Source organism: Mauremys mutica, chromosome 4 (genome assembly GCF_020497125.1).
Source record: "Mauremys mutica isolate MM-2020 ecotype Southern chromosome 4, ASM2049712v1, whole genome shotgun sequence".
In the NCBI taxonomy this organism is placed as follows: domain Eukaryota; kingdom Metazoa; phylum Chordata; order Testudines; family Geoemydidae; genus Mauremys; species Mauremys mutica.
The window spans coordinates 61,473,529-61,492,553 of NC_059075.1; the positions used below are offsets into that span (position 1 = coordinate 61,473,529).

Genomic DNA, 19,025 nt, shown 5'->3' on the forward strand with positions numbered 1-19,025 from the left:
GGTCATAGTGAATAAGCAACTCAACGTGGTCCAATGCTGTGGCAAAAAAGGGCTATGTGATCCTTGTGTAAATGGGAGTAGGTGTAGGGAGGGTTTTTTAACCTCTGTATAGCACATTGGAATACTGCATACAGTTTAGGAGTCCACAGTTTCAAAGGGATGTTGAAAAGTTGGCGAGGGTGCAGAGAAGAGTCACACAAATTATTGGAGGACTGGAGAAGATACCTTACAGGAAGAGACTTAAACTTATCAAAAAAGATTGAGGTGACTTGATTACAGTGGGCAAGTACCTTTTATGGGGAGAAAATACCCCATACTAAAGGGCTCTTTAATGTAGGGAAGAAAGGCATAACAAGATCCAATAGCTGGAAGCTGAAGCCAGAAAAATTCAAGTTGGAAATTAGGCACAGGGTTTTGGGGTTTTTTTTTTTAGCAGTAAGAGTCATTAATCATTGGAACAAACCACCAAGGGAAGCGGTGGATTCTCCCTCTCCTGATGTCTTCAAATCAAGACTGGTTGCTTTCCTGGAAGTTATACTTTCACCAAGCACAAATTATTGGGCTCAATACAGGGGTAACTGATTTTTATATATATATATATGTATGTATATAGGAAGTCAGACGAAATGATCTAATGGCCCATTCGGGCCTTAAGCTCTTTGAATCTGGGCATTTTGAGTTTTAATGTCAGGGCAGATCTCGCATGGGTATCACCAAGGAAATACAGTTGCTCACTGTCTCTCTTGCTCATAGTCCAGGGATCCTGCTGTCCAAGCTGCCATCCTCGCCCAACTAAATGCAAAATATGGATCTGGTGCTTTACCGGATGCTCCAAAGGACATGGGCAAGGCAAGTACTGCATCCCTCCTCTGCTGTGTTCCTCCACCTTTTTATTTAGAATCCTGCAGTCTAATTTTAAGGTACCATTACTATTTATTTGTATTATCATAGTGCTTTGGAGTCATAGCTATAGAGAAGTGTTGTATTAATTGAGATGGGATGAATGGGCCCAAAGAATTAAAGGTGTTAACGTGACCCTGTTACTGTCCAGCATTAAACAGTGTTACACAAGGTTCGGGGTACAGAGACCTCAGCCTGCTTAGTACCATGGCGCAAACACCATTAAATGTCTTTTAACCTTTTATTACAAATACAGAAGGGGGGGTGTGAGGGGGAGAAAGCATTTGAAATGTAAACTATTAATTAAGGTTTTAATATTAACTTTCCTTGTACCCTTTTGCTGGCGAGCATTTTCAAAAAGAAACCTCTGCACACCCTCTAATTGGCAGGGTATTACATGACATAAAGGTGGAAATAGCTGTCCTTTTGGAGGAAAGAAAAGAAGTTAGTTGAGCTGCTTTTATTTACCTTTTGGTTACAGCAGTGTGTATTTCACAACAGTCTTAGCCAGCTAAGCCAGGCTTTTATTAGACAGAAGGAAAAAGGAGAGGGATAGAAAAGAGAAGAAAATGAATTGGGGGAGGGAAAGGACACACAAGGGGACAGGGAAGACTGTCTTGTACCCCAGGTGGTGTTGAGGAGTCAGGTGGAGATGGCAATGTCATTTGGGTCCCTTTTGCAACCCTCCCCCCCAGTCTGGTTAGGACATATTTTCAGGATTAGGATGATGAAGACCTAATGGTTTCACGGTAGATCGCAAGGTCTGAGAGATGGTGAGAATGGCAGCCCCGATGGTGAAGCTCGCTCTTTCCTGTTCGCCAGTCTTTTAGCCAGCGTCCATATTCGTCCTTCAATTGTTTTCCCCCAAAGTCTTTTAAAGACCCCCAAAAGGGAGTGGTGGGGCAATACCCCATCCCCTCATTATTTTGTTCACCGATTAGGCCTAATTTTCTACGTACCCATTTTGGTTAATTGACTTCCAGTTCCCTACTTCTCTTGTTTACCTGGCATGATCTTAACACTGGCCTTGAGTTATATCAGCAGGACTTTTAAGTTGGACTAATTCAGTCTATCTCCATTTTGGAACTCTTTTTATCTGTGGTCTCGGTTATTGTGACATTTTGTGAATTTTCACTCACTTTTTACAATTAAGCTAATTAGGATAAATGTGTAGCCTCTCTTACAACAGAAGGACCAGACTGAACATGTTGGTAGCTAATAAAACTTTCTCATCTCTGGCTTTGACTCTTTGTCAGATTTGTGCTGCTGCTACTGCTGAAACTTTGTTTAAATTTCAGGGTCAGGGGAAGGACAAAGACGTGAATTCGAAATCAGCTAGTGACCTCTCAGAGGACCTGTTCAAAGTGCATGACTTTGATGTGAAGATTGATCTCCAGGTTCCCAGCTCAGGTGGGTGTCTCTTATGTATGTGCAGGGAGGTGATTTTCTAGTTTTGCTAGATTACAGAAGTATATGGACCAGGGCTGCCAGTTTTAGTTGGGAGTCAACTGCTGTCTGGATCAGCAGCGGACTTGGGAATGGAACTTGTGGGCTTTCTACTGTAGTTCTGGCAAATACCTATTAAGAGAAGGTGCTGTACCACAGGAACATCTGTGACTTTGCTTTGAGATGCATGTTGCTAGTAAAACTCTTGGGGCACCAGGACAGTAGCCTAATGAGGTAAGGAGATAAGATGTTAATTGTAGCCGTGAACTTGTAGCTACCTCTCTACATAGCCTTTTTGATGGTGGCGTTTGTTTATGCAGTGCCATCAATGGGCTTGAGACACATAGGAAGACAAGGCCCCTGTCCCAAAGAGCATGCAGTCTAAACAGACAACTTGATAAATGTAGGGAGTGGGTGGGGGTGTAACATAGTGTGAATAATGAAGATTAACTTGCATCAGGTTGCTTGGAGTACTAGAGCTAGCAGGCCTCTCTGAAGAGGACCATGAGGCTGATCCAATATGGAAGTTCCTATGTTCCCAAGTAGTAGTTTCAGGAGGGAAATGAAGGAGAACATTAAGTTGTGGCAGAACAGGCTAAGAAGGGTCTTGTAGGCATAAGAGTCAGTCTGGAAGCAGTCGGAAAGACAAGAGTTGAAGGACACACAAGGGAGTGAAGGGCTTTGGAGGAATGAAGTGAGCAAGGGAGGCAAATCCAAAGCGAAGAGCGAAAAGGTGGACAGCGCAGTGTATGCCATGGCAGGGAGCTTAAATCTAATGTAAGAGTGGGTGACGAGTTGGGATTTTGCAAAATTTGGCTTTTACTACTGAGAGAGAACCAGTATCAGGATCTGAGTGTGACTGTATGTGCTCAGAGCAGATAGATTCTTTGTGAAGTTGCATCTTGACATTAGTGTGTTGGATGGATTGAAGGAGAATGAGATGGGAGTCAGGGAGGCTGCACTACTCAGCGTGACAAAACCTGGCTTGGATAAAGCTTTTTATTACGCAAGTAAAAAAATGTTGCATAGAAAACTTGACTGGTTTCACCCCCCTGTGAGTTCTGTCCTGTGTCTCTGCTTTGCTCATGTAACAAATATCCTTCGTTGTCAGAACACTGCAATGCAGCATGTGAGACAGCAACATTGGTAACTTCAGAGTAGTTTCTTCCGGAGATGGAAATATTGGTGGCAGAGAGCAGGTTTAAGAGGTACAAAGTCAAAACTGAACATGCTTGTCACATAATTGGAAATGCCCTTAGTTCAATGTACTATTAATTTATGTTTAGCAGAGAAGCTAAACATACTTCCAAGGTGAAGTTGTCACAAAGAAGCTTGGTTTATTTTGTGGCAGGGAAGGCTGAAATCTCTTCTCTCCTACCGTTACCACCAAGCAAAAGAACTTCCACTTCCATGTCTTCTAGCACTGACTTTCTGTTATTTCCCCACAGAGTCTAAGACGCTTGCCATCACCTCCAAAGCTCCACCAGCAAAAGATGGTGCCCCTCGGCGATCACTGAACCTGGAAGACTACAAGAAAAGGCGGGGGCTTATTTGAGCATACCCACTCCGCTGCTTCCAATCCTGCATGCTCCACGATGATGTCCCAACTTCTCTTCTTCCTCCCTTTTCAGTTTCCCTTCTGGGTTGGAGCAGCAATGGAGCTGGGAAGAGACTCTTTAAAACTGCCAGTCATCTGTAACATAAACCATTTGACTATTTACTGTATAGACCTCCCTTCTTGCCCTTTCACAAATGTGGATCTGTGCTATTTGGGGTTCTCCCACTTCTTTTAGTTTGATTTTTTTTTTTTTTATTGTTGATGCAGCTCGTTGGTCTACTCTAAGTGTTCAGTATTAGCCTCAAGTTGGGATTTCTATAGGAATCTCTTTGGTGGTGGCAGCATCGGCACTCGGTGATCTCTCCTTACATACCACCACCAGGCATGGCGAGTAAACATTGGCACAAGACCTTTGTGGCTTGAAGGTCATCTGCACTTTCTTCCTCCTCTTCTTCCTCCTCCTAGCTTTGGAGAAGGGAAACTTCAAAAACTGGCTTAGGTTCAAAGTGTAAATTTTTGGGGGGAGGGTGTTACGTGACTTTTTTTCAGGTGTTTTTTATCATTTTTTATGCTGCAGTACTATTTGTATCAGTCTGTCACATTTCTTTACGGCTGTTTTGAATTTCTACCAGCTGTATTTGAGCATCTGAAATTGAAAGAAAGAAACTCATTAAATGTGATTCTTAATAAACAGGCCTGGCTGATATAGCTGTGTACCTTCACGTTCCCCTTTTTACTCACACATACTTGTTGAGAGTCCCACAAACAACTCTTGTATGAGACTCATCCTCTGTAGATTTGTAGTGTATCTTGAGTCTCTTGCTGTAACTGAATGAAGTAGATCCTTCTGGGATGCCCCTGGGCACTCATTAGGCAGGCTCCTATATTTCTTCTACAAATCCAACTAATTGTTCAACGTCCTATCTTTCTCATGTCACCTTGTCTTTACTGGGCTTCAACCTGTTCGTGGTTTTTGGTTTTTTTGCTTTGTGAGCAATTCTAAACTTGGCTTTAAAAAAAAAATCAGTTTATATTGTGTGGAAGGGGAAGGACAAGGTAGAAACTGTACTGAAAATGTATTAGGGCAGTTGCTGATGCATATTTTCTATATATAACTGGTACAGGTGCAGTAAAACACTAGCACAAGGATTGTAAGGCTTTATGGAATGTTTGACTAGAAACAAGATGACTGCTTGATAATCACTCAGGTGTAAAAATCCAGTGTAAATATAAGTGGCATTTAACAAAGAGCTTTTCAAAACAAATGCAACTGAATATACTGAACTAAGAACTAAATTAAAAAAAGCATTAGAGGTCTGACAATTCAGAGGCCCTGATTGAGTTAAGCACCAAAGCATGAGCTTAAGTGCTGAACAAATAAGGATGCTCTTCTAAATTGAGGCTTGAAGGAAAGGAAGACCCTGACACTTCCTCGTGGAGTGTTGTAGCATTATTTTTCTAAGAGTCTATATAGTGGTGATATCTAAACCTGAATCTGACTCTTGGTGACTTGCTTGTTGGATCCTTAATGAAACTTTAATCTAGCTCTTATTTTAATTTCCTTTTGTTAATTTTTTAACAGTAGTTTTAAAGAAATGTCATGTAATTGTGTGAAAATTGATATAATGAACTGTGTATAAAAAAAATTCCACCTCTGAAGCAGCTCGTATTTGCTGTGTAAACAAATTGTGGACTTTTTAATAGCTTATTTACTAGATAGTCCATAGCTTTGGAACTCCTTTATGGACTATTGTGTAAATATGTAATCAGAGACTTTTTCCTTGATTGTCTGTCTGTAGCAACTTCTCTGGAGCTGTTGTGGGCTCTCATTTACATATGTCCTTTTGACATTTTTTTTAAAAAAGTGGATTTATGGAATCTGCCATTATCGCTTCATAGGAGACATCATGATCCACTGGATAGATATGCATTTGGTATCATTTTGGTTTTGCAGCAACTACAATGATGTTACAGATATGTAATAAAAAAACTTTATTTGCAGTAGACAGTTTCCCAGCTATCAAAATTTCTGAAGATTTACTAAAGAATAACTGCAAAATTGTGCAAGGCAAAACTTGAATTGCCTACAACAATTACTAAAAATTATTTTGGGTTACAATGACTACAGAGAAACTTTTTACTCCTAAATTCTTTTTACATGATTTTCATCCCAGAATAAACGTCTACAACTGAGTTACAAACTAAGAAACAGGCTTTATAATAAACACGGTGATGAGACCTTGATAGTGTTGTAAATAGTACATCTGCTTTGTTTATCAAATTAAAAAGACAGGTGCACACAGTGAATTTAGTGTGCAGAACTTGTAAAGTGGTTATGTCCTGAGCATCCCCAGTTATCAGCTACCACTTGCCACCTTCTGGAAGCCTCAGTGGTTTCTGCGGAAATACTGTCGAACAGAGGCAATAGCCAAGGAGTTACTGTATGCAAACCACTCTCTGTGTTGAGAATAATGCATCAAGGGACTCCATTTCTTGACTAGTTACAGAACTAATTGTGTATGAAGATGTAATCATATTTTTGCTTTTTTAAGTGCATGTAAAGGTGAGTGACACCTCCCGCTCATTGGGAAGGGATGGGTTTATTTGTTTTTGTTTCATTGGTGTCCTAGCTGAGTTCATTACAAATGTACAGACTTCTATAAATAAACTTGGTTGGTTGGTTTAATAAGGTTGATCATGTTTAATCCCTGATATGAGACACTCCAATCTCCACATGCTTGGAACCTGTTTTTTCCCATGTTCCTATGCATTTTTGTCCATAACATGACTTGAAATAATTAAAAAACACCACCATTATAAAAAAAACTTAATAGCAGCAGCATTTTTCAATAATGGGAAAATGGACAATTGTTTTCTGAGCAGCTCTCTACTTCTGAAGAAAATCAAGTGTGGGCTCCATGATGCTGTTGAGTGAAGTAGAGCCACTGGGAAGGATAGTTCACTATGATTTATGCCTTTCTATTGTCCCTTACTGCAGACCCAAACTTACCTCTGTTCATTTCACAGAAACCTGAGCTGCTATTCTCCCATCTCATTATTTGTCAGAAATGCTGAAACATGAAACTGAGATCAGAGAAGCTATTTAAAGAAATGGATCCCACATCACTTAAACTTCCTTCAGTTTTATCTGGCTTGTCTCCTGGCTTGCCCTGCATACACACAGGCCCTTGGCTGAAGAGAGCTGTCATGAAACTAGGTGGCTTATATGGTGGACACACTATTGTTTTGGTAGCATGTTTTTTTTCTGACGTTTTCTAAATTGGTCTAGAGACTTCTCGTCAAGGAATCTTTTCTGAAGAAAACACATCTGCAGAAACTGACCTCATCTCACTAAATCCATTGGGAAAATTCAGTGTGTCTGGATCATCTGCTAAGTGTGCTATTTATAATAGTTTGTCTTGTCACTTTTAGGTAGGTATATACCTATTGGTCACTGTTGAACACTTCAAAATACATCTGTGCTTTTGTCTTCCTGCTTAATTTTAACTAAATGCACTTTTAAAATGCTAAGTGGAATCTTGCAGGGTCACAGGACTTCTGGAAGTTTTCATCAAGGCAATATTTGGGGGGAGGGGGGGTAGATAATTTTTTTTCTTAAGTAGGTAAAAATGGGGGGTGCTGGTTCCCTGAAGAAAGAACTGGCAATAGAGAAGACAAACTAAGTGTTTGATGAATAGCATAGGTAAAGTGGAAATAAGAGGGCTACAGTGTACAACAATGGATCACTGATCATACATGCCAAGAAATAGACCATATGTTTCCAAATACTTTCTCTTTCTAAGCCAGTCTCCCCAAGGTATGCAAATTCATATGTCCAGTCATCTATGTAAAAACATGAGGCCTTCCATCATGGATCTATTTCCAGTGGGGTCCCAGAGGCATTGACCGACACTATTTAATATTTTCATCCATGACCTGGAAGAAAACATAAAATCACTGATAAAGTTTGCAGATGACCCAAAAATTGGGGGATGTGGTAAATAATGAAGAGGACAGGTCACTGATTCAGAGTGACCTGGATTGCTTGGTAAATTGAGTGCAAACAACATATTTTAACACTAAATATAAATGCCTTCATCTAGGAACCAGTAATGTAGGCCTGGGGATGGGGGATGCTGTCCTGGGAAGCTGTGATCTGAAAGATTTTGGGGGTCTTGGTGGATAATCAGCTGAACACTAGCTCCCAGTGCGCCATCCAACATCTTGACAGATTAAAGAAGACGCAACAAAGTCCACAAGTGGTGTTTGGTATGGGAAAGAGCCCAATGCACAAGCGGCAAACCTTCCAGTTGCTACAGGTCCACTTGCCAGATGGAGGTTGAAGCATATTCTGCTTCCTGGCTTGCCTGCAGGCCTCAGCCTGGGCTCTGTGATGGCACGCCACAGTGATTGCATCAGCCTTAATCTGACTTCTTCAAACAGTGATTGTGAGCAGGATTTTCCCAGTGGGAATGCTGAATTTCTTGAGACTTTGCTTGACCTTGTTGCAGTATTGGCACTTTGGCCTTCCTATGTGTTGCAGGCAGTTCTTAAGAGCGCAGCCTTGGGCCTGCGTTCCATGGGTCCCAACCAGCAAAGCCTGCAAACATCCAGCATAGTCTGCATAGACTGTAGGCTGATTCTCTCAAGGATCTCATCATTGGTGATCCATTGGTCCTAAGTAACTCCAAGGATTTTAATAAGACAGCAGAGGTGGAAACGGTTCAATCTTTGCTCCTGCTTGGAGTATATAACCCAGTTTTCACAATCCTAAAGGAGGGTACAAAGGATGCAAGCCTAATACATGGACACCTTTGTGTTCAGGATTAGCAACTTGTTGCTCCAAACATGTGAGGTAAATTTGCCAAAAGTGACAGAAGCTTTGAGTCTAGCATCAAGTTCTTTATCAAGGTTAATTGAGCTGAGATAGCAGAAGAGACCCACGTTATCCAGAGCTTCATTGACATCGGTTTTAGGTGGAAAGGTGGTATCTTGTGACATTATTGATACTGATTACCATGCCAGACTTGGTGCATGCATCAGAGAACATATTCATCATGACCTGCAGTTCATCAGGTAAATTAGAGTCAAATATAGCACAGCATCATCTGTGGAAAAACAGATCCTGAATAATGAGCTGGGTGACATGCCTTCTGCTCTGGAACCATCTGATGTTAAACAAGCTGCTGTCCATCCTTGATTCAATTAGTATGCCAGATTGATCATTTCTAAAGGCTTATTTAAGAAGAACAGAGAAGAGGATGCCAAAGCTGGTGGTTTTGATGCAGCCTTGCTTCATTCAGTATCAATACTAAACTGTTTAATTTTCATACTGTATAGTTGTCCTCATTCACTCGTGGAACTCCTTGAATAGGGAAAGGATCTTTTGTGGACATCCAATTTTCAACAGAATCCTATAGATGCCGTTCCTGCTAACTATATTGAAGGCCTTTTGTAGGTCAATGAATGCTATGTAGAGAGATGCCTGTTCACAGCTTTTTTTTCTTGCAACAAGTGCAATGTGAAGGACATGTCAGTCATCGAGCGTCTAGCTCTGGACCTACTCGGGCTCTCGGTAGACTCTCTCAGCAAGGACTTAATCTTTTCAGCAAGACCCTTTTAAGCATCTTGCTGACCACACTGAGCAAATATCATTTGATAATTGTTGCAGTCCGCTCTGTCCCCTTTATTTTTATATAGAGTAATTATCTATCTTTGCATTTTTCAGAACCTGGGGTATGTGGCTTCCTTCCCAACAGTTCCTTCCCAACCAGTTAGCATCTGGTCCAGTTCCTGCATCGTAGGAAGATGGGGAATGGCAGCTAAGGCAATATCACAGATAATGGCATCCTTTGAACATTACAAAGAACTCTATTCAGTCTGTTGGTCAAGTTGTTCTTGCCTGTAAGCCTTGGTAGCATCTCCCAATGTGACGCTGTAGCCAAAAGAGCAAATGCGATCCTTGGATGCATAAATGGGAATCCCGAGTAGGAGTAAAGATGTTATTTGACTCTGTATTTGGCTCAGGTGTTACTGCTGTTGGAATACTGTGTCCAGTTCTGGTGCTCAAAATTCAAGGATGTTGATAAATTGGGGAGGGTTCAGCGAAGAGCCCTGAGATTGATGGATTAGAAAACATGCCTTAGTCATAGATTTCCTTGAATCTATCTATATTTTAGTTTAATAAAGAGAAGGTTAAGGGATGATCAGTCTATTAGAACCTATACAGGAAACAGATTTAATACAGGGCTCTTCAGTCTAGCAGAGAAAAGTATAACGTGATCCAATGGCTGGAAGTTGAAGCTAGACAAATACAGAGTAGAAATAAGATGTAATTTTTTAAGTGAGAGTAATTAATCATTAGAACAATTTACCAAGGGTACTGGTAGATTCTCCATCACTGACAACTCTTAAATTGATAGGCTGTCCTGCTGGGCTCTCAACACTTGCGTCAAAGCTGTATCCTGGGAGGAGGTGCAGCATGGTGGATGGAAGCAGGGCCGGCTCCAGACCCCAGCGCGCCAAGTGCGCGCTTGGGGTGGCATTTTACTGGCAGGGCGGCAGCTGGCTCCGGCGGACCTTCCGCAGTCATGCCTGCGGGAGGTCCACCGGAGCCGCGGGACCAGTGGACCTCCCGCAGGCATGACTGCGGCGGGTTCGCTGGGCCCGCGGCTCGGGTGGACCTCCCGCAGGCGTGCCTGCGGATGCTCCACCGGAGCCGCGGGACCAGCAGACCCTCTGCAGGCACGTCTGCCAGAGGTCCCCCGGAGCCGCGGGACCGGCGACTGCCAGAGCGCGCCCTGCCCTGCTTGGAGCGGCGGGATTCCTAGAGCCGCCCCTGTATGGAAGACTACTGCGATAATGTCTGTGGAGCTGGTCTCTTTCATGTGGATTCAGACAAGTGCTTTTACACTTGTTGTAGGCTTCTCTGAGGACAGGTCTACATTAGAAGCTCTAAATTGGCGCAGATGCACCGATGCAGCTGAGCTGCTTTAGTGCATCTGGTGAAGACACTCTATGCCGACGGGAGAGGCGGAAGCTATGTCGGCAGAAGAGTCTCTTGCTGATGTACATTTGGTGTGGACAGCACTTAGGTAGCTGTAACTTGGGTTGCTTGTTGGGAGGAGTATCTTTTTCACATCCCTGAGTGATGCAAGTTAGATAGGGCAGATCTACACTACAGCTTAAATCTGTGATGTAGGTACATAAAGTCCCAATGATCCAGAATTGCCTTTGTGTCTTTAGCGCTACATAGTCTCACATCTGTAGAACTGGTAAAGATATCAGTAGCCTCGAATGCAAGATCCGCAAAGAAAATCTGGCCTCCAGGGGATTCCAGATGCCTAGAGATGGGAAGCACATCTCATGGTGATGACAGATGTCATTGTGCTTGCTGCTGTGTCAGAGTCATTCAACATGGCCTGCAGGGAAATTCTCTGTCAGTTAGTCCTCTGTCATCAGGGTCTTCTACTCTCCCTGCTGTCCCTGTGGCAGATTATCCATGACAACAGCCTGCCCCAAAGGAGAAAAACATATTTTGAGAGCAAGGCTTGGCGACTTGCCACCATCCTTTGGAGACTGGTGGAGAAGTACACCTTGTAGCTGAAAGTCCAGTCTTTTTGTCTCTTTCTTGATGGGTTTTCTTAGCAGCCTCCTGCTCCTTAGCCTTCTCTTGGGCCATCAATCAGCTGTTGGAAGAAATACTCAAATTCCTTTGCAGGGACCTAATATTTTTCTGTCTGCTTTCTTTGAGATTGGTAGGATGGAGGTGGGAGTATGCCAGGTCACTTTAGCAGGCTTAAGAAGGCCCTTGTTTATGGGCATTGCTATTCTGCCCAATGTTGCAGCATGGATAATCACCAACAATTTATGTTGTTTGTTCTGAATAACATCAGGAGTAATGTCCAGAGTCTCAGCAGTCCTCTTGAGGAGATCATGAAAAAATCTTAAACTCATCCTGAGATGTTGAAGGTGGATTTATGGCCTCATCGAGAGGAGATGAGAAAGTGGCTTCTTGAGAAGTTGGTGGCTCCTGGACTAGGGAAGGTTGGTCAGCCACACTGATGTACTGCTCCTGTACCTGCTAAGGTTGGGGAAGCAGAGCAGCTGGAGGAAGATGTAGCTGTCTCCTTGGAGAAGGGGATGTCAGTTAAGAAACTGTAGGAGTAGGTCTTCTGACATGAGTTTTTACACTCCAGCGAGACCAATACTGCTCCATTTGGTAGCGAAACTGTGGAAGTGGGCACACAGGTACTAAGGGTACGTGTTACGGTCTGCCTGTCTTTCTAGACCTCTCTCATCTCCCTGCTAATCTCCCATTGGGTCACCCAGGGTGGAGATTGGGGTCTGGCGGAGGGAGATCCCCACCAGTGCATTCAGGAGTGGAGGACATCTAGGAGTAAGTTTCCTCCAGCTGAAGAGCAGTCCTGTCCAGGATATGGAGTCTGCACAGTGTGGGATGGACTGAAGCCAAAGGAGAGAGCTGGTTAAGGATCACCTCTGTCCAATGATCTAGAAAAAGAGACTTGGGTATTGGACTGATTGATAGGTCTGCTGGTACTATAAATGGTTTTGTAGCTGAGATCTGGTACTGGAGGAGGGATAGATGCTGCGGAAGTGATTGGTACCAGAGGCTAGGTGGTAGTCTCCATAGGTCTTGGTGCTGGGGTAGGCACCGGAACATTCTGTGCTGATACAATGCTGGAGACAGTGCAGTCCTTCCAGTATGAAGAAGCTGTCAGTGTTGAGTTACCCTTAGGTTCTGAGATGCTAGGGAAAATGTTTAGACTGCCAGCCCTCTACTGTGCAGAGCAACTAGCAGTTCAAAGTGATACGGGACCATGCAAAGTAGAAAGGGGACAGACAGGAGGAAAAGGTAAGATGGGGTAGATCCAGATTTTCTTCTGGTGCACTGTCCTCGATTGCACCTTCAAAAGACTGGTTTGGGGCTGGAAAGTAGTTTGGGTTGGCCAGAGCCCTGGCCTGAGGACAGGTGCAGCCTTTTTCTGCCATTCCTATTTGTTATATCCTTGGGGGCAGCCGGTTTAGGAATAAATCACTTGAGGCCAGAGAGCAGACAGCTAACAAAACTACTATTTATTTACAGACACAGAGCTCACCTAACCAGCCGAAGCAGGCTGGGCTATCCCCTAATAATCGAACTCAGTTGCCGTAGGAACAAAAACCATGACAACCAAATACACAACATATTCCTCCCCCCGTAATAAGAACATCCCCTAAATAAAACACACACTAGACTAGAGAAGGAGGGTAGACTGCCTCCATTCCTGGCTAAACCCTGGGGATTATTTTGCCCCATAACGGTGGGTTCGCCCTAGCTAAAGATCCAGCCGATGAGGAGGCCTTCTGTCTCTAGGTGGATTACGGCAAACTACTGGTGTTGTTGCACCCGAAAGTACCATAGGCTCAGGGTCCGCAGCACGAACAGGTGAGGAGGTGGTATCAGCTCGTGCTGGGCAAAGGGGTATCTCAGCCGCCGGCAGTAATGGAGAACAGTCAGGAACAGGTGATTCGTGATTCAGTGTCTCACCAGAAGAGGTGAAGTCAGACCACTCAACTGCAGATGTGTCCTGAGGACTGGCATGACCTGGCAACAGCTGATCTACATGTCGCCGCCAGGTAAGATTCTCTGCAGTCCGGACTGTGTAGGAAACAGGTCCTGTTTGAGTGATGATCATGGCAGGGACCCATTTAGCTCCGGAAGTATAATTCCGAGCCAAAACTGGCTGTCCCGAGCTAAAGGTTCGCTCTTTTGCTCTGGGTGCCCGTCTGATGACTTGATATTGCTGCTGACGTTGCACAATTTGTCGGGTTCAGAAGGTTTCAGTAGATCAAAGCAAGTGCGCAGCTGTCGTCCCATCATTAGAAAGGCTGGGGATGCCTTGGTTGTAGCATGAGGTGTGTTTCTGTAGGAAAGTAAGAAGGTATCCAGACGCTTTTGAATGGAGTGTTGTCCCCTTGCTGATTTCAAAGCGTGTTTCATTGTCTGCACAAATCTTTCAGCTAATCCATTGGTGGATGGATGATATGGTGCTGAAGTGATGTGGTGTATCCCATTTGCCTTCATAAAATTTTGAAACTCCTGAGAGATGAACTGCGGTCCGTTGTCGCTCACAAGTTGTTCTGGCAGACCGAAACAACTAAAGAGTCCCCGTAGTTTTTGATAGTACTCTCTGCAGTAGTGGACTGCATTATAGAGACTTCTGGCCATTTAGAATGGGCATTTACTGCCACCAAGAACATGCTTCCTTCAAGTCAACGTGAATAGTTGCCACGGGTTTTCAGGCCAGTCCCATGGGTGTAGGGGTGCCCACTGGGGTGCATTCCTCACACCCTGACATGACATACAAGCTTTTGCCTTCTCTTCAATAGCACTGTCCAATCCAGGCCACCAAAAATAGCTTCGTGCAATTTTCTTCATGCGCACTATTCCACAGTGACCGGAATGTAGCTGTTCTAACTTCTGTGATCTCAGTGGTGGTGGAATAATGACACGTCTCCCCCACAACAAACAACCAGATTGGACCGATAACTCCGTCCTCCTGGACATGTAGGTAACAAGGTCGGGTGAGACCGGAGAGGTTTGTTGAGATTTTCCATGCATCACCAGGTCCATAACTTGGGACAATACTGGGTCAACGCGAGTTGCCTTCTTTTATCTGAGTAGCAGTGATGGATGTATTCTCTACCTGTTCAAAGTAGATGATTTCCTTTTGGGCACTATCTTGATGTTTGACCGGCAAAGGCAACCTTGAGAGGCCATCTGCATTGCCGTGCAGAGTGGATTTCCGATATTTTATTTAACATGTGTGTGCTGAAAGTAACAATGCCCAACGTTGCATACGACTAGCAGCTAATGGGGGAATGCCTGTGTAGGGTCCAAAAATTGACGTCAGATGTCGATGGTCTGTGAGAAGAGTAAACTTCCGCCCAAACAGGTACTGATGAAACTTCCGAATTCCAAAAACAATTCCTAATGCCTCACGTTCGATTTGGGCGTAGTTAGTTTCTGCGTTGCTTAGAGTGCGTGAAGCAAAAGCAATAGGTCTCTCTTCTCCCGAAGGCATTATGTGTGACACGACTGCTCCCACTCCATAAGGTGAGGCATCGCAGGCCAATTGTAAGGGTAAGGATGGATCAAAGTGCATTAGAACTTCAGAATTTAGCAATGCATCTTTAGCTTTGTTAAATGCAACATCACAGGCTTCAGTCCACTTCCAGGCCTTGTTCTGCCCAAGGAGCTCGTGAAGTGGTTTTAGCTGTGTGGCTAACTGTGAGATGAACTTTCCATAATAGTTCAGTAGTCCTAGAAACGAGCGCAGCTGGCTTACATTTTGAGGTGGGGGAGCCTCCACAATAGCCTTAACTTTTGCAGGGGCCTTATGAAGACCCGCAGCATCAATGATGTGTCCCAAATATTCAACAGAGGGCTGGAAGAATTCACACTTGTCTTTGCGAACTCGTAGGCCATACTCTTCTAGTCTTTGTAGGGTAGCCTCTAAATTCTTTAAGTGATCCTCTTCATTCCTTCCAGTGACCAGGATATCATCCAGATAGCACTGAACTCCTGACAAGCCACACAAGATCTGGTCCATAGCCCTCTGGAACAGGGTGGGAGCAGATGTTATTCCGAAGGGTAGGCGACAGTATCAATAAAGTCCCTTATGAGTCACAATAGTCAACAGCTCTTGGGACTTTTCATCGACATGCATCTGTAAATATGCTTGACTCAGATCAATCTTACTGAACTTTTGTCCCCCATCCAGGCCTGCGAAGAGGTCATAGATGCGGGGAAGCGGGTATTGCTCTGCACACAACACTGGGTTGACAGTGACTTTAAAAACACCACAAATCTGGAGAGAGCCATCTTTCTTCACTATTGGAACAATAGGAGTGGCCCATGGGCTATGGGTAACTGGTATTAGGACTCCATTGGTGACCAGGTGCTCCAGGTCTGCTTCAACTTTTGGCCTGATGGCATATGGCACAGTTTGGGCTTTTAGATATTTTGGTGGACTGTCAGGTTTAATGTTCAATGTCACAGTGATTCCCTTCATACCTCCCAGATCCACTCCAAAAACAGCAGCATGTTTCCTTAGTATAAGGGTTAGCCTAGGGTTCTTCTTTAGTCATCTGGTGCACTTCTGCCCAGTTCAGCTGAATCTTCCCAAGCCAAGACCTACTCATTAAGGCTGAGTAATTACCTCTCACCACAAACAGTGGCAGTTTAGCAGCCTGTCCATTGAGCTCCACCTTAACATCAATAGTGCCCAACATGGGCACAGCTTCTCCCGTATACGTCTTCAGAACAGTTTTTGTTGCCTTAAGCGGAAGATGCTGTAGCTTTTCTTTATACACAGTCTCGGAGACCAGCGAGACGGCTGCACCGTTGTCCAGTTCCATGCGTATAGGTTTGCCATCCAACAACGGGGTTACCCAGTATTCATGTGAGCCCACTGTCAAAGACAAAACATGCAGTGGTACTTCCTCTTGCGATGAGGTGTCACCTTGATCATCCTGGGTCTGCTCTAGGGTATGCAGGGTTCCTCTTTTTCTTTTGTTTACAGGCACACTCAATGTGTCCCTTTTTGCCACAGTGTCGACACACCAGGTCCTTACACCAGCATTCTGATGCCTGGTGACCCGGCTTACCACAGCGGTAACATTCCTGACTCTGCACAGTTTTGTGGGTAGGTTCTTGTGACACTTTTTGCACCCTAGGGGATGCACCGATGTATTGCGCCTCCCTTGTAGCCAGTTCCATGGAGACAGCAATATCAACAGCCTTCTGTAATGTAAGCTGAGCCTCTGTCTGTAGGTGCTTCCGTATAGCTTCACTGTACAGGCCACACACTAACCTGTCACGCAGGGCATCTTTTAACATCTTAAATTCACAGTGTTCTGCTAGCTTTTTTAAAATTGCTACAAATTGTACAACTGTTTCATCATCTTTTTGGTGTCTTTTGTGGAACCTATATCTTTCAGCAATTACCAGTGGTTTGGGGGAAAAATGGGACCCCAGGATTTCCATAATGTTACTGTAAGATTTAGTCTCAGGCTTAACAGGGTGTAGTAAGCTGCGTAGCAGGGAGTAGGTTTTAGCCCCTACAACACTTAAGAATATTGGCACCTTCTTCTCTTCTGTAATGTCATTTGCAATAACAAAAAGCTCAAAACGCTCAGTATACACATGCCATTGTATATATTCTCATCAAAAGGTTCCAGTGGCCCAGTCAGAGTAGCCATGATTTTTAGTTTCACTTTCAGTCAGTGCAAACAAGCAGTTTTTTTGTTTGTTCTTTACCTTGACTACTTCTTCCTTCTGTTACTGGAGCAGCACCGGAATCCCATCAATCGTCGCCACTTGTTATATCCTTGGGGGCAGCCAGTTTAGGAAGAAATCACTTGAGGTCAGAGAGCAGACAGCTAACAAAACTACCATTTATTTACAGACACAGAGCTCACCTAACCGGCTGGCTGGGCTATCCCCTAATACTCTAACTCAGTTGCCATAGGAACAAAAACCCTGACAACCAAATACACAACACTATTCCTCCTCTGGGAGCCATTCTGGTGGTAGAACTGCGGAGGAGGTTGAGGCCTGAAATGCTTCTGCTGCACGGGGTGGAATGTATAGGCCCAAGGAGTTGAGGGTGATGCTACAGTTTTTTAAGCTGTGTAGCCTTTTATCTGTCTTCTCTGAAAACAGTCACACCTACAAAGGGGAGGTCCTGTATGGTCTGCTGGACCTCGTATGGGAGACCAGAGACCTGGAGCCAACAGCCCCTTCTCATGGCCACCCCTGTAGCCATGATTATTGTGGCTGCATCAGCACTGTCCAGCGCAGCCTGGAGGGAAGCTCAGGAGATTAGTTTCCCCTCCTTAACCAGTGCCGAAAACTTGGCATGAGAATTTAGGGGAGCAGCTCTGCAAATTTTGCCATTGCAGTCGAGGTATTAAAAGAGTACCTCTGACAATGGCCTATTGGTTGGAAATATGGAGCTGCAATCCACTTGTGGAATAGACCTTCCTCCTGAAAAGGTCAAGTTTTTAGATTCCCTGTTTTTGGGGAAGGGGCCTTGAAAACCTTGCCGCTCGCACTGGTTAGCAGTGTCCACAACAAGGGAATCAGGTTGCAGCTGGGAATAAAGATGTTCATAACCCTTAGAGGGCACAAAATATCATCATTCATTGTGCTTGGCAGTGGGTGGCAATGAGGCAGTGGGTGGCAATGAGGCTGCCACGGGTTTTTGTTGGTGTCCGTGATAGTTTTAATGAGCGGCAGGGCAATACAGGAAGGTTCAGAGGGCATGAGGATATCCACCATGGGATTGGAGTCCTCTACCACCTCCTCTGCCTTGTTGCCCAGACTCTGGGCAACCTGGCGCAGCAAATGCTGCAACACCTGATTCTGCTCAAGTGCCGGGGCTATGGTGGTGTCAGCCAGTGCCTTGTCCAGCAACAATGGGGAGGAAGCTCCAAAGAACAGCAGCTGCTCCCTGCCATCGGCACCCAAGGGATCCTGTCGCTCTGAGGTTCTGTGCAGGAGCAGACACAGATGATGCCATGCTTGGAGCTGGGGTTGTTGGCACTGAACGTGTCAGCATCAGCGGTGCCACTGGGGGCGCTGTCGGTGCTGGGGTCACCATTGGTGCCACTGGTGGTGTCAACTGGCGGCGGCTGTTCAGTGTCTGGTCACTCAGCTGGTGGGATAAAGGTGGTCGATGCCACCGAAGTCGCCACTGAGTGGGACCCTTGGCTCCTTCCCTTGCTCTGGTGAAAAGCCCAGGGAGTCCAGAAGGGCCATTGCAAGGGGTTCTACCGCTGTGGTGGCCATGGCGCCAAGTAAGCCTATCCCTCCCACCGTGACCTGGACCTCCTGCTCTTATTGGAGCAGCAGTAGGAGTCTGACTCCAACTCCAAGGTCTCCAAAAAGGAAGACCATGGAGGAGCTGTGCTTCAGGGCACCAAGCATTGGGAGCTTGGGGACCGACTGAGTTCCCTCTCCGGAGGTGTTAGTGCCGGAGGGTGCCGTGGAGATAGTCTCAGCACATCAGGTGACAGTCCCAAGGGAGTCTCTGTGACCGAACCAGTCATATAG

General features: G+C 44.8%; 1 protein-coding gene across 1 annotated transcript in view; it reads left to right on the plus strand.

The window, feature by feature from the left end:
• The window catches only part of RTF1 (RTF1 homolog, Paf1/RNA polymerase II complex component), a 40,698-nt gene extending 34,515 nt beyond the window's left edge, over nucleotides 1–6,183 (plus strand). Inside the window, exons 16-18 of the mRNA XM_045016836.1 lie at nucleotides 754–849; nucleotides 2,199–2,310; nucleotides 3,795–6,183. Of these exons, the coding sequence (XP_044872771.1) occupies nucleotides 754–849; nucleotides 2,199–2,310; nucleotides 3,795–3,901 (315 nt within the window). The 3' untranslated portion in view covers nucleotides 3,902–6,183. The remainder of the gene's footprint in view (nucleotides 1–753; nucleotides 850–2,198; nucleotides 2,311–3,794) is intronic.
• Nucleotides 6,184–19,025: the final 12,842 nt, after the last annotated feature.